Here is a 14502-nt window from a genome sequence, read left to right on the forward strand (position 1 = left end):
ACATTTGTCGCATTTTGTAGTTGTATATACTGTGTGTATGTGTGTGTGTGTGTGTGTGCTTGTGTGTGTGCTTGTGTGTCTGTGTGTGCTGTCCTGGGACTCTAATCGAATGTTTGCGTGCTCAACTTGTTTAATTTGGTCAATTGTCACGAGCTTCTCACCGCAGCTTCCCCCCACATCACGTTTCCCACTATTTGCCATTTAATTTCCACTTCAATTCAAAAATTAAAGTAAATGTCATTGTGTCGATTGCAAAGTGTGAACTGTCCTTGCATTTAATGCTGATAAGATTCGCAATATTTTCCATATGTCTGAAAAACTTCAGACGACTTTACCCAATTTTATGATAACATTTTCTTATCAATAGTATAGACTGTATAGAATAGTCGTAAAACTGACATTGGTTATTATATGAACAACTGTTTACCCAGCCTGATAACCACACAATCAGCTTTAGATTATTTATTGAAAGCATTTTTAAATTAAACATTTAAAAATACACAATTTAAGTTGCAGACTATGAACTTGCTTCCCGTCTCTGCTGACACTCGCAAAATTTGTTCCACTTCATAAATGGATTTGTATTTTCTCGTTTAGTTGTTTGTTCAACAATAGCTTTTAATTTACCGAACTTCATTTTTTCAACGATTTAATGTAATTGACTGATTTAAGTGCATGATGATTAATATATATTTATATTTGCAATATTTATTTGTAAACAAAAAAAAAATCCTTTCTTCTTTGCTTCAGACATTGTTTTGCTTGTTTTTTTTTTTTGCATACTATAAAACTATGAAAATATTTAAAACATTTAAAACATATTTATTGAATGTCTAAAAAATTTGTAAGTGAATTTTGCTTTTGCTGTAGACGTCCGGCGGGTCAGACAATTTTTATTCTTTTTATAATTTGATTTGGTCGCTTGCCAAAAAGTCTCGTAATTTTTGGGGGCTGCCATTGTGTTTGTGTTTATATTTTTGCCGCATTTAATCAAGTTCTCGACCATATAGTAACTTAGCAGGGTATTTTTGTTTGCTTTTTATATGTGTCTTATTTTGAACAGAACTTGGCGGCAAATCTAACAAACTGTCAAGGCGCCACAAGCGAAAAACACATGTACATATGTATGGCAATAAATTTGAAAAAAATCAGAGCATTTCCCTTATGAGCCAGATGCATAAATTAAACAAAAAATCAAATGTGGGGGGGGGGGGGTAAACTTACGCGCTGAAATTGGCTAATAAATGGTCGCCTCCTTCCGCAACAAATTCCTGTTGTTATAGTTGTTGTAGTTCTCGTATTTTGTATTTCTTGTATTTTTTTTTTTTGTTGGCTCGTGTCGTGTTTTTGGCAATTGGTTTAAATTTGTGCGCCCTGTTGTTGTTTTTTTTTTTAAATGTTATATTAGTGCTTATTTTAGCGGTTGACCGTTGGCACGTATTAACCACGAGGGCAACGCATTTGATACTGAAACCGAATTGTTGTAAACAAACTAATTCAACCCCTCGCATTGGTGAAGTGTTGTGCGCCCCACTCAATTTGCCGTTATTTGGGCATTTGAAACACACTCAAACTGGCGACACGGACAACCCCAAAAGTGCGATAGAAACATCACAGGGCGCGGGCTCAGAAAATGTTGCGTTGCGATGCGATGCGATGTGACGCGGAGAGCAAAAAAGTGCTAAAAGCTGAGCGAGCTTTTAACTTTTCACTCGAAAGCGGAGCGCGACCGATAATAGCTGAGGGCCGTTGATAAGAAATTGCTTGAGTGCATTTTCAAAGAAATAGAACCGGCTATGTTTGCTGGCACGTAAGCAAATATACACTTTATTACGAAAGAGCTTGTTAAACAAACATCAAGTAGACATGGTGCGATACTACTTAATTCTTATCATTTACCAAGAGACGAAATTTGCCACCTAAATTACCAAATAGCTCATTTTATATGGTCAGCATAAACATAACAACGACACTTGTGCCTGTTATAAAAATGCTGCATTTACAATTCATTCATTTACTTTACTTAATGAATACACGGCAAACTTTCAACGTACTGATGACAGAATTATATCAAATGTGCTTACCAATTTATGATTGCAAAAAAAACTGAACAAATAAAAAACTGATGCAACTGCTAAACTTCAGGTTCAACTTGAATGTTAACCAGAACAAAAAACGATTTCACAGATAACAAAACACTTGAAGAACAAATTTTTTTATGTAGCATGCTTTTTAACAGATTTTCTTATTTGTTTTTGTCGTCTCAGCTGTGAATTGAATTTGTAACGTTTTTGGCGCCATTGAATCACAGTGTTGGCAAATGCGCTCTGCAATTGCCATGCAGACTTTGCAGTATTGATTAGCACTGGTTCAAATTTTAGATGCACGGCAAACGTGAAAACGTTAAAAATAAAATCGCGTATAACTGAATGAAAATAATAATTGAAAAGTAGCTGTGCAGTAAGGCATAATGCACGGAACATACGTAGGCGAACAGCCAACAGATTTTCAGGCAGCCACAGCTGCAGCAGCGGCGGCAGCAGTAGCAGCCGCAGCAGCAGCGGCCGCTTCAGCCTCAGCGATGCGAACAACAGCTGAGCAGAGGGAAATGGAGAGGGAAAGGGAATCGAATAGCAATGAACCCGATGAGTGGAGTTTGAGCGAATGTGGATTTGCTGATAATGATGTGCAGCGAGCGATACGAGGCGGCAGCGCTGCCGAGGATATTACACAATATCCAATACATGGCTGGGTGGATGTCACACAGGAGTTTCACGATGCCTGCGCCGAGCTGCTGCCCGGCGAACTTGCCCAGGATATGCTCTTTGGCCTGTTCGAGGCCATGTCAGCCATTGAAATAATGGATCCGAAAATGGATGTGGGCATGGGCTTTGATAAGTTCGATTTGCCGCCGCCATCCTTTGAGGCGGCCGTTGCGGTAAGTAAACAGCCAAGTAACTATTTAGAGAAAAGCCTTAGCTCCATAACACCTATGACTTGCTTTTCAGATGGGCGCCATTAAGCTGGACGGACTGGAGCCAGCGGAACTGATTGGCATCTTTGATGCTCTGTTTGCCTGCCTGGTGTCGTGGCTGGAGGGCAACTCAATGGATCAAGTGCTATTCACCTGCCTCTATTTGCATGCACCCTCACAGATTCAGGACAAGCCGCTGCGCTGCTTTTGCATCGCTGTGCGCAATCTCATTGTGGTAATTAAGAACATCATCATCTTGGCGGCAGTCAACGAGGAGGAGGATTTTCAATTGTATGGCAATTCGGCGTTATTGGGTGCGGAGAAGGCACAGCCCTCAACCATAGCTGGTCTCTTGAAGGATGTGGAGGATGAGCTGGTGCGCAAGTGCAAACAGTTGCCAGAAGCAGCGGAGAATCAATGTCTGATGGCTGTCGTCCACAGATTGCGCTTCATGCGCCACCTCTTTCAGGCCATTTACCAAGTGGAGCTCATGGTGGGCGCCTCGAGCGCCGAGGAGGCGGTCAATGAGATATACAAGAATCTCAATGTGGCCTCCGAGCTGTTACCGCTAATCAAACGCACCATTGATCGGGGCACACAGCCTGTCGAGGGTTGTAAGTAGCCCATAGGGTTTGATTTAGATATCAACGTATTAGTTACTCAATTTTTGTGCTTAATTTATTGCAGCTGAGGCACCCAATCCCATGGGCTTCTCGCCGCGCATTCATGACCGAAGTCAACCACCCACATTTCCGCGCAGCATTAAGATCCGCGAGCGACCCGCCAGCTATCAATTTTTAGAGGAGATGGTGGCTCGTTTCAAGTACGCTTGCAAGGTGATACGCTACAAGGATTACTACTCGGCGCTGGTGGGTAACACGAGGAGAAGAAGGAGGAACGAGCGACATTAATTGTATTTCCGATTGCAGAACTTCTTCATCGAATATAGTCGCAAGTCCGGACATTGCATCCTCTCCCGCAGCGTGCTGCAAAGTCTCTTCAGCTCGAGCATTCGCCTCGCGCATGGCAAACAATCGATGAAACAGTTTTTGCGTCATTCGGTGATGGTTTTCAATTCGCCACCGGTGCTAAATCCCAAACATCCGGTGTCGAGTGATCCGAAGGTTGTGCAGCATCTGGAAACGTTCTTTCGCTATTGCATCAATATGAATACGTTCAATCAGTTTATACGCTTGTGCGGATTCAATCGTGCCCGGCAGCGCGACAAGCTGGCGCATCTTATTGAAAACTTTGATCCGCTCCAAGTGGATGCGGCTCGTCTCGACTCGCTGATGAATCAGCTGGCCAATGAGCGTGCCATGGAAGGAAACGAGTCGCATGCGACGGCGCTGAAGCACAGCACGTACTTCTCCACCTGGGTGCTGTACAATTGCTTCCGCGCCATGCTCATCTATCTGATGTCCGGTTTCGAGCTGGAACTGTATGCTGTCCACGAGTTCCTCTATATCTATTGGTATCCCTATGAGTTCCTTGTCGGATTTCTGGTGTCGGCGTTAACGCGCACAGAGAATCTATTGTTGGCCCAGGAGGAGTATGCCGAGCATCAGAGCAGGATTCAGTCGAACAGCGGCGGAGGCGGCTCTGGTAGCAAGAATCGCAAGGCCGCCAAGCCGAAGAAGAATAAGAAACAACAGCGTCCGTATCGCCAAGAGATCGTCTACTATCGCGCCCTGCTCAGCCTGTGCGGTGGCATGTATAAGGCGATGGGCGCCTTAACCAAAGATGGACGCGTGCGTCTGCCCATGTCCAAGTTTGATAACGAGGAAATTCGCTACAATCGACGCTTCTCGCCATTTGTGCCACTGACCAGCCCTCCACCGGTGTCCTATGCCGAATTCCGGAACATACGCGATCACATGATGCAGAACAGCGCCGAGGATCTGTACAGTTATGCGGCCAAGTATTTCGATCAGGCACGCAATGTCCTCGAGAGCATACAGAATCCTGAACAGGAGGTCAGTCGGTCAATCATTATTCCACATCTTCACTCTGTGGCTAATCAAAGAAGAGTGTTCTTGTTTTCTTTTTTAGATACTGGACCTGTTGCAGATTGCGCGCACCAATTTCGTGGTGATGAATGTGCTTGGGCGTGGCCATCAGAAGGAGGTGAAACGTCAGCCAGAATTTGATTTCTCCAAGCATAGCTATTTTCCCATTATCAAAATTAAATGACCCCTTTTATGCTGAGATCAACCCCAATCCTTGTCGTAGCTTGTCTCTATATATATATATATATTCTTTATCTAATTTGTTTCGGCAATTGCAAATAAAATTGGTTAACTTATGTGTGAAAATTTGTTGTTCCAAAAACATACAATTAATGATCTTTTGCTGACTTTGTACTTAATCAAAAATATAGCTAAAAGTTTTACTTTAAATTGGGAATAACGATACAGAAATAGTAATTTAGAAAAGATTTTCAACTGGAAATGGTTAAATCTGGATCTAAATTATGTGGAATTCCATTTTGTTCAAAATTTCGAACCAAAGTTGATACTCAGTTTAAATAATTAAAAAACTAACTCACAATGATGAATATTCGATATTCTTCTGAGCTGAAAATAATTAAATTGATTTAGATAAAAATTTGGTCAAAGATTTCCACACCTTATAATGTACTTTATTATTTATAATAATATATTACATTTGAGATGGTTACGCAACAATGTCCTGTTTGATGATATGTTCCTCCACATAACCATCAATTGGACAACTGCGCGCACATGTGTACACCGCCAAGATGCCCCAATCCAAGCGTTCGTCGTTGAGCAGTGTCAACATCTGTGGCATTATTTGGAACTCAAATTGACGCACACTGCCACAATGACTGCAATTGGGCACAGCGGCCAACTGGCTGGCAATCGTGTTCTCGACATTAGCTATCCATAGCGGTGCGCCTGCTCCGCTTCTGTAGCGTACTACTTGCTCCGGATGAGCGGCAGTCAGCTGCTTGAAGTGCTCAAAGGATTTATCCTCTGCGGCAGCCGAGCTGCCAAAGTATTTATCTAGCTCCCTTTCGGGAACATCGCTCAGTTCGCCAGCTTTGCCATTGGCCGACAATTGCTCGAATTCTGCTAAGCAAGTCGCTTCGTCCTTATCCGCTACAGCACTTGGTTCACTCGTTGGATCGCTCTCCACGATTTCATATTCGGGAAATTGCAGCTGGGGTAGTGCTTTGTTAGCAGCGGCTGCCTTGTCAATGCCACAATTGGGTTTGTGCAGGGGCCAGTGGGCTCGCTGATGAGTGGAGGAACAGTAATTGATGGACTTGCAGCGACTACAGGTGTGCGGTCCCAAACAGCCGCAGGCGGCACACAATTTCTTCAGGCTGTCGATGGCAGGCTGCAAGATAAATGCGTTAAAAGTTACTTGAAATGAGGGCTAGCAATGTAATCTCTTTATACCAAGGGCTCGCCTTCTTCCGATGGGCTCTGATCCGAGTAGAATCTGTTTTTCAGCGGCAGCTGTGAACGCAACACTTTAAAATTGCTGTAAGAATAAAAAATATTTAGTACACTCCATAAATCTATATAGTCTATAAAGAATCTGATGTGTATGGCTAATCGAAAGTTACTAGACTATGCCCTCACTTAGGCTACTTACTGCGCCTTGTTGGGCTGCTGGCAGTCGGGATTGCGACAAAGGAACACATAAATGCTGCGATGGAAATTAAATTCGTCCTCCTTTGGCGCATAAAGCTGACAGAGGAATGCCTGTGGCGCTTGGCATTGCTGGCACTGCAGCTGAGCTGTCGCTGGCAGCGCATCCAACTCAAGCCAGGCGGGCCGTCCACCCAGTTTGCTGGGAAAGTAGCGATTGCTTAGCCAGGCCGTATTATCCACTTGTTCAGCAAAACCCAAATCGACAGCCATTTCGTGTTTACCTTTTTTGTGTTGTCTTAGCGCGTGTTGTGCACGCAGCCCTGTCGAGTATCGATAGGCTATCGTTGACGGGGACCAATCGATAGAGGCAGTGCTGTAAGCGTACGCGCGAACAGTGCTGTTAAGCGACAAAGTTTAGTTTGCTGTGAAAATGACACGACCACAACGCAGCGCATAATAATAATAATAATAAATATTTAGTTGTGTGTGATAAAGTGCAAAGTGAAATTAATACACAATACGTCGCTGAATGCATTCGCATTTGTTGTGGTAGCCAGTTAAAGCCGTTCTGCTGCTTGTAGCTGCTGGAATCCGATCGCTGTCGATAAGTGTGCAGCTGCTCGCTCTTTAAAACAATAACAAGAAGCGGAAGCATTTCAGTTAGCTCGTTTCGCACGTCGATTGGGTTGTTGGTTGTTGGTGCGCTCTCCGTGTGCTAAAAATAGCCATTGAACCACCCACGCTAAAATACAAAAAATAAACGCATTAAATTCGGCAAGCAAACTTGAGGCAGTGTGTTGACTTTAACAGCGATGCAGATGCACAGAATTCATAAACAAGTCAGCAGCAGCAACAACAACAGCAAAAGCAACGGCAATGAGGAATTTCTGTAAGTTTATTTCCGGTTTTGATTTTTTTTTTTCCCGTTTTTGTGGATAAGCCTTTCAGTGATGCTGCGTGCTTTGTATATATCTATGTGTGTGTGTGTGTAGCTAAATTTAGTATTGCATATGATAGGCTGAAAATAAGAATTGGAACACCCTGCCGTAAACTTTGCCGGCTGCGAAACTAACGGGACACTCACAGGCACACACACACACTTTTTGTCACCTTGCCAAGAAAAGTGCTTTAAACTGTTGCGTCAAGTTCTCACTGCACGATTGAAACGTTAAATATATAACAAAAAAAAAAGAAAAAAAAACAAGGGCTGAGTGAAACACACACACTCATTGACACATACTGTGTTCATATTGTCAAAATCAATAAAGGCCCAATATAATCGGAATGCTGTAAAATTTGATGTTGCGTTCTCAATGTCGTCAATGTCAATGAAGGCTGTTAATTAACATTCATTTGGGCAAGCATATGAAACGCTTGAGCAGCAGCAAAAACAACAACATCAGCAGCAGCAGTTAATGGCACAACTAAAGCTTGTGTTACTTTGCTTTGCCTCTCACTCCCACGCTAATAAGTGTATGACATGTATTTTCTTTATTTACGCACATGAAAAAAGCTCGACTTATGGCTTCAGAGTGAGAGAGAATCAGAGAGAATGCAGCTCGTGACTTTCTAGCGGTTTTGCTGATCAAGCCCGTTATGTTTTGTATTTACTTGGTTTTGATATTATGCTCGTCTTGCACTTGATAGAGTTGTTATTGATTTTTATTTTGCTGTGCTGTTCAGCACCAGTGCAATAGTTAGACTTGCTCTCTTTGTTATTGTTGTTCCGAGCGGCATTCGCTTGGGTCTTGTGCACTGCTAAACTTCAAAGGCTTTTGTTTTCTTCTTTACTGCAGCTGTCTTTGTTTTTTTTTTTTTTTGTATGTTTTGCGCTTTTTACACCTTTGTTTTCTCTCCTTGTCCCACTCGCCGTTACCCGGGCAGCTTTTAAACCGGTCACTTTCTACAGCTTTTAGTGTTGTTTGTTGATTTTGCTTCTTCTTTTTGTTACCCATCTCACGTTTCATGTTGCAAGCGTTGCAACCCCTTTTCCCTTTCCCCCTACCTCTCCACCCCTCTCCACTTTCGCTTCGAATGAACTTTGCCTGGCTGGCCTCATAAAAAATGCAAATTAAAAATTGCAATTGTTTTTCCAACTACTTATTAAATGTAGAGCAAACTTTGAGAAATGCATTTCAGCTGTCAATCACATATTGTTCAGCTTCGCGGTTTTACTTCACGTCGTTGGCTTTTGTCATGAAAATCGTGAAAACCTCTTGCAGCAATACGGGCTGCCAAGGCTAATATGATTTCCGCAAGGTTTATAAACTTACTCATCAACCACCGCTCACCACCCACCACTCTCACACCTTATCACCGTTAGCATTGCATTCGCTTCGAAATTGAATTTGTAACTGTTTGTTACCAGTTTTATGAGCCAGACAGACAAATGACCGACATGGTTTGCATGTAAAATATTCTCAGATCGCTGGTGCAAAAAATGTTTCATCAAGTGACTAATATTGTTTTAAAAACCAGTTGACAACCTTTCGAGCAGCTGTGCAAATCTCAACAAACTTTATCAGCTTTTACAATGCGTATGTTAAATACACTGAAAAAAATTGATTGGGTGAATAACGACTTAAATCGATAAGCCGATAAGCAACCTATCTACACATCTGTAGTGTTAAAAAGCACACAATTATAGGGGAAGCACAAAGAGCAATGTGAAGAAACGAACAATGATCGCATGCATTTCCAAGTAGAAAACGATTGTTTACCTCTTTATTTGAAATAAACTAATATTTAAAATTTGATTTTTGCGTCAGTCTAAGTTAAAAAAAAAAATTAATTGTCAAATTGATAAGCAAAAAAATCATCTTTATTTTTTGCACTTATTCAAAATGCATATCGACTTATAATCTTTTTCCCCCGCCTACGCCTCACTTATATTTCATAATATGTGTAAATATATTACACTTTCCTCAGCTGTTTTACTCGTTTTCTCTTAGCACCCAGTCAATTATTTATTGATACACTCATCTTTCGGAGTGCAGCTTCATAGCTTCATATAAAAATTAAGTATATATGTATAACAATTAAGCATACGTTTTATTGATTTACCGAGCTGTTCTTGTTGTTGTTGAAGTTGTAGCTTTCGGAAAGCGAATCTAATCGTAGATTGCACATGCCGGTCCTCAGCTGATGTCCATGCGGTGTGTCCGGTGGGTGGGTGGTTGCTTTGGTGGGTTGGAGGGGTCTACTCTGATAAGTATTAACTAACAGTCATTATCGATGTGGCTGCCATAGCTAAAGGCAAAGGCAAAGGCAACAACTAGCAAACATGTTGCCATTGTTTACTCTATCAGCAACGTAGACACAGTTATACAAGCGTACATTTAAATAAATACATACATATATAGAGCACAGTAGTTACTCAGTAATATGCACAATGCATAAACTTATGCTTCCTCATATGTAAATTCAAAGAACAATTTCAATTTATATTCAAAAGTTTTTGTTTTTTTTTTTTGGGTAAGATATTCCATGGAATTGTAATTATCGGGCGACCACTGTACGCTTTGTACACATTCATTGTTTGTGTGTTGAGGGCCGATATCTCGAGCGTGCGTCATACCGGATGGCGTTTGCTCTGCGTTTCAGCGTGATTCATATGCCAAAGTCGGCAAAGACAGCCATTTGGGCAGACTCTGCATTTAGAACTGGCCCACTTGAATGCGGTGCCTGAATTGCTCTGCCTTCAAAATGTTATATGTATGCTGCCTGTATGCATCTATGTATGTAATCGTTAAGAGCATTTCGCTTAAAAATCAATAATAGTCTGTTTTTCAAAGATGCACACAGCCTTGAATACTTGAATATTTCGATTGTTGTTCTTGCTCTTGTTGTTGTTGTTGTTGTTGTTATTGCTGTACTCATTTGTCTATCTATTTGTTGTGTTGCCTTGCAGGAGCGGCCGTTGCATTGAATGAGTGTCCTTGGCGTTGCTGCATGTCACGCCACGCCACCATGTCCGATTTTGTACCCTGCGATATACTACCAGATCTCTGGGAGGAGATACTGCGACGCCACTGGACGTTTCTTGAGACCGAGGAGAGCATCGAAAAGATCGAGGAGCGCAAAAAACTTGAGGGTAAATGCATTTAACTTTGATCATATGACTAAATCCACCTAAAATTTCTCGTTTCTTCTTTCGACCAGGCTGCTTGAAGGAGTTCCTGTGCGTTGTGCCGCATGATCGCAAGTTCTTTCTGCCGGAAACGGGGCATGTGTTGCGCAGGACCGTCTGTGAGCTAAACGAGTTTACTGCACAGAATGCAATCGTTGGCTTCGAGGCCATCAGCCAGTATGCCAACAATCTGTTCACCAAGCCCTGGCGCAAGGAATTCCGTGTGCTCAAAGTAAATGTCTTCCATATAATATATAAAAAGTAGAAGTCCATTAGAAATTTATACACACTTTTGTCGCGAAATGTGTAACGCAATTTCAAATGCTATAGGTTGACATATTGTGTGTCACTATTAACAATCCATATTCGTCTGTTTGTTTGATAACTATTTATATAATTTAGTCAGTTCTACTGGAAATTTGCTTTCTCTGTTTTCCCTCAGCTTATTTTCCTAATCTCTGTCTTATCAAAATGCCGCTGATTCAGTTAATCTATTTCAGATTATTATATAAAATAGTTGCCATAGCAGCATGTGGCTTAAAATTATAATTTTATACGAATTACTTTATAACCCTTCAAGATAACGTTGCTAAAATTCTAAATTAGAAAGCTGAATTATACTCGTTAAAGTTATCAACTTTGGACGGTTAGCAAGCTTCGGGCTTTATCATAAAAAGCATACTGCTTTAAGTCATTCAACTGTTATATCTTGTTTAATCTAATGCTCTCGCTCTTTCCCTGTATAGACTTACTCCGGCTCATATCAGCATGAGGTTGAATCGAATTTGATTGATGCCGATCGACTGTTCCTGGCCATGGGCTATCGTCGCATTGCCGAGGATACGTTTGTGCTGGAGGGACCCATCTGTCCTGATCAGGTGACGAATGTGTCCCGTGATGCAATGGCCGCCTATGTGGAATGCCAAATAATGAAGCACATCTATGCGGGCTTGAGTGCGGCGGGCTTCAACTGCAGCTGGCAGGATATATTCCATTTTCGGGAACGACACGTGGGCGGCACAACGCAGTCCATCAAGGAGCTGGCCTGTCGACTGCACGAGAAGCGGCTGCGCAAGGAGCAACAACAGCAACTGCATCAACAGCAGCAGCAACTCAACACGGAGAACACCTACAGCAATGTGGCATCCAATCGCTGCGATGGTTGCACTGTAGAAAAGCCTACTCTGCCGCCGTTAACCGCTGCCTGTGCTCTCCATGGACATGGAAATGGCAATGCGAATAGCTGTGCAATGCATCCCGCCGCCGTCAATCATCACGCCCCGCCCACGAATCTCAACTGCATGTATCAACAGCAGCAGCAGCAGCAACAACAACAACAACAACACCAATCGGCACTGATGACGCACTCGCGCAGCCTAGAGCATTATCAGGAGCCGGTGCATGCGGGTCTGCCGCAACGCCATTCGTTTGATCAGCATCCCAAGGATTGTGCGGCACTGCATCAGCATGGCCATTTGTATGAGACGCCCTACGATTGCTTGGACGGCCTGAGCATGGGCAGCAGTGCGTCTTATGCGGCTGTTGCTGGTGCTTATAATGCGCCCGGGAATCGATATCCGCTGCCCTACAACATCTCCAGTCAGCTGAATGCCACGCCCTATGCCACACCGCTCGACCTTACCAACAATGCAAATATGTATGCGAGCATTGGCAAACAGCAGCAGCAGCAATCGTCTGCAGTGGTGCCACATAGCTGTGGCTATCATGGCGGCCAGTTGGGTGCAGTTGCTCGTCACCAGGCAAGCATGCAGCATAGACAGAGCACCTATCCGCCACCGGATCATCATCTAATTGACTTTGATGAGCGTGCCCAGCTCATGCAGCATGACTACAACGATCCGCGTCTCTACGAGCAACGTGTCCGGCAGCCGCAGCAGCAGCAACAGCAGGGAATGCGCACCCAGACAGCCAAGCATGGCAATCTGTACGCACAGCCACGTGATGTGATGGGGGGCATGGGAATGCACTATCCGGTTGCCAGCTACGATCTGGCCATGGCCAATTTGCCAACGACGCTGCCGCAGCCACAGCCACAGGACATGTATGTCTATGCGCGTCCAGTGCCCAAAAGCAGTCGCATACGCGCCCAGCTCGAAGCTGGCGACAATCAACGGGAGCCCATTATGGTGAGTGTGTGAATTGATCTTCAGCATTTAATTACTAACTGCATTTTGCTGTACAGCAGGAACCCCTTGACAATAATCGGAAGACGACGCACAAGGAATTGAGAGAGCGCATAAGTCTTACGGCAGGCGCTGCCGATGGTCGCCAGCAGCATTTGCGGGGGACTAGTGATATGAACATCTCGGATGGCACTAGTTATGAATCGGCGAGTCTGGATGATTTTGTTGCCTTAAGCAGTGCATCGCCGCCGCTGATGCCCAAGGTGCAGGAGGGCGTTGGCAGTTTCGAGTCCTGGAACTATGTGTTCAAGAATCTGGAACGCTCTGGCTACTCCAAGGATCTAGGCGATCGTGAGGATTTGCTAGTGCAGAGCTTGGATCTGGATTCACTGACACTTGGCAATGGCGGTGGCGGCGGCGCTAGCGCTCCAGTCGATAAGCGACGGCCCGAGACACAGCCAGCCACTGTGGAAAAGTCGCGCACGCTGGAGAAGAAACGTGAGCCGCGTGTGTTGCCAGCAGTGGTGCCGGCGCCAGCGCCAAACACCAGCAGCAGTCCGAGTGTGCGAAAGGTGAAGTCGGCCCTAAAAACGGCCACCATTGACAATAGGCCATCGGGCAGCGGTGCTCGGAACAGTCGGAGCAGCGCAACGGGCGCTGTCGCCAAACAGCCGCCGCCAGTGTCGACGCAGCTAATTGTGACCAGTCCGAATGAGTGGAGCTGTCGCTTCTGCACTTTCCTCAATCCGGATACGAAGCGCATCTGCGAAATGTGCTGTCGCAGCAAGGACTTTAATCTGGAGGCGGCTGCGAATGTATCGCATGCATCCTCCACTTGTGTCTAGAAGGCAACACCAAAATGTGCACATATACCCCATATAAGCAAGTACAGTAGTCGCTCGCAAAGTGAAACTTGCTAATATTAAATACAACAATATATATTCTTGAGTCTACAATTTTGATTTTGGATCCATTTTATGTTAAAATATCTGCTGTTGAAAGCAATATAAGTTAAATCTATATAAATCGTGAAATTGTAAATTGAAAACATGCTCGAGCGATTACTGTATGAATATATATATATTTATATATATAACTGTTCTCTACACACCACGCAAGTGATATAAACACAGTATAGAGTTTGGATTTATACATCTGTCTATATATAGAACATATATATTTTTTATACGAAAAATTGTCATTACAACTGTGTGCATGTTTATAGAAAGTTCTCTAGTCTTATAGCATCTACGATTTCAATCACAAACCTCCCACCCCCTCCCCGCCCCCAACCCGTTCCCTAAAAGCAAAACAAAAACAAAAATGTATAATGAAATTTGTACATAATTACACACAATACACATACATCATATATAAGTAACATTATAATATTATGAATTATGTTTTAAGTTTCGATTAGACTTGTGTACACATGCTTTAATTAGATTGTAGATTTGTTTCCATTTGTTGTGGGCGTCGCGTTTTGTTGCAAATGATGTGCCTACAACTCGGTTTGAGCCGTATGTGTCTGTGTGTGTGTGAGTGTGTGAGTGTGTTTGAATGCCAAGTAGTAACTGTATATTTGTGTGTGTGTGTGTGTGTCTGTGAATTGAGTGCATGTGGAATACTTTA

General features: G+C 43.3%; 3 protein-coding genes across 4 annotated transcripts; 2 read left to right on the plus strand and 1 right to left on the minus strand.

The window, feature by feature from the left end:
- Positions 1-1277: 1277 nt before the first annotated feature.
- Positions 1278-5289, plus strand: LOC6560445 (N-alpha-acetyltransferase 35, NatC auxiliary subunit homolog). Its single transcript, XM_032734791.2, has 6 exons — positions 1278-1810; positions 2268-2938; positions 3009-3588; positions 3662-3843; positions 3904-4950; positions 5027-5289. Exons 2-6 carry the CDS (start codon positions 2471-2473, stop codon positions 5165-5167), a joined length of 2418 nt encoding a protein of 805 aa, XP_032590682.1. The 5' UTR covers positions 1278-1810; positions 2268-2470; the 3' UTR covers positions 5168-5289.
- A 308-nt stretch (positions 5290-5597) lies between these two features.
- Positions 5598-6929, minus strand: LOC6560961 (programmed cell death protein 2). The gene is made up of 3 exons (XM_001987388.2): positions 6599-6929; positions 6400-6484; positions 5598-6337 (listed from the first exon to the last, which is right to left on the minus strand). The coding sequence occupies exons 1-3, from the start codon at positions 6865-6867 to the stop codon at positions 5651-5653; spliced, it is 1041 nt and encodes a 346-aa protein (XP_001987424.1). The 5' UTR covers positions 6868-6929; the 3' UTR covers positions 5598-5650.
- Positions 6930-7070: 141 nt separating this feature from the next.
- LOC6560962 (protein tamozhennic) lies at positions 7071-13956 on the plus strand. Of its 2 annotated transcripts, none has more exons than XM_032734793.2 (5): positions 7071-7486; positions 10508-10690; positions 10759-10958; positions 11473-12873; positions 12933-13956. In XM_032734793.2, the coding sequence occupies exons 2-5, from the start codon at positions 10549-10551 to the stop codon at positions 13713-13715; spliced, it is 2526 nt and encodes an 841-aa protein (XP_032590684.1). In that variant the 5' UTR covers positions 7071-7486; positions 10508-10548; the 3' UTR covers positions 13716-13956. The 2 variants fall into 2 exon arrangements, with proteins under 2 accessions (XP_032590684.1, XP_032590683.1); XM_032734792.2 differs by having other exon boundaries at positions 12930-13955.
- Positions 13957-14502: the final 546 nt, after the last annotated feature.

This window comes from Drosophila grimshawi, unplaced genomic scaffold (genome assembly GCF_018153295.1).
Source record: "Drosophila grimshawi isolate 15287-2541.00 unplaced genomic scaffold, ASM1815329v1 contig_1369, whole genome shotgun sequence".
Taxonomy (NCBI): Eukaryota; Metazoa; Arthropoda; class Insecta; order Diptera; family Drosophilidae; genus Drosophila; species Drosophila grimshawi.

Excerpts from the sequence above, each read along its gene's own strand:
- LOC6560445 (XM_032734791.2), top strand. The coding sequence starts at position 2,471 with ATGCACGGAACATACGTAGGCGAACAGCCAACAGATTTTCAGGCAGCC. Across the intron at positions 3,844-3,903 it reads AGGATTACTACTCGGCGCTG|AACTTCTTCATCGAATATAG; the intron begins GTGGGTAACACG and ends TTCCGATTGCAG. Across the intron at positions 4,951-5,026 it reads TACAGAATCCTGAACAGGAG|ATACTGGACCTGTTGCAGAT; the intron begins GTCAGTCGGTCA and ends TTTCTTTTTTAG.
- LOC6560961 (XM_001987388.2), bottom strand. The coding sequence starts at position 6,867 with ATGGCTGTCGATTTGGGTTTTGCTGAACAAGTGGATAATACGGCCTGG. Across the intron at positions 6,485-6,598 it reads CAGCAGCCCAACAAGGCGCA|CAATTTTAAAGTGTTGCGTT; the intron begins GTAAGTAGCCTA and ends TTATTCTTACAG. Across the intron at positions 6,338-6,399 it reads CGGAAGAAGGCGAGCCCTTG|CCTGCCATCGACAGCCTGAA; the intron begins GTATAAAGAGAT and ends TTTATCTTGCAG.
- LOC6560962 (XM_032734792.2), top strand. The coding sequence starts at position 10,549 with ATGTCACGCCACGCCACCATGTCCGATTTTGTACCCTGCGATATACTA. Across the intron at positions 10,959-11,472 it reads AGGAATTCCGTGTGCTCAAA|ACTTACTCCGGCTCATATCA; the intron begins GTAAATGTCTTC and ends TTCCCTGTATAG. Across the intron at positions 12,874-12,929 it reads ATCAACGGGAGCCCATTATG|CAGGAACCCCTTGACAATAA; the intron begins GTGAGTGTGTGA and ends TTTGCTGTACAG.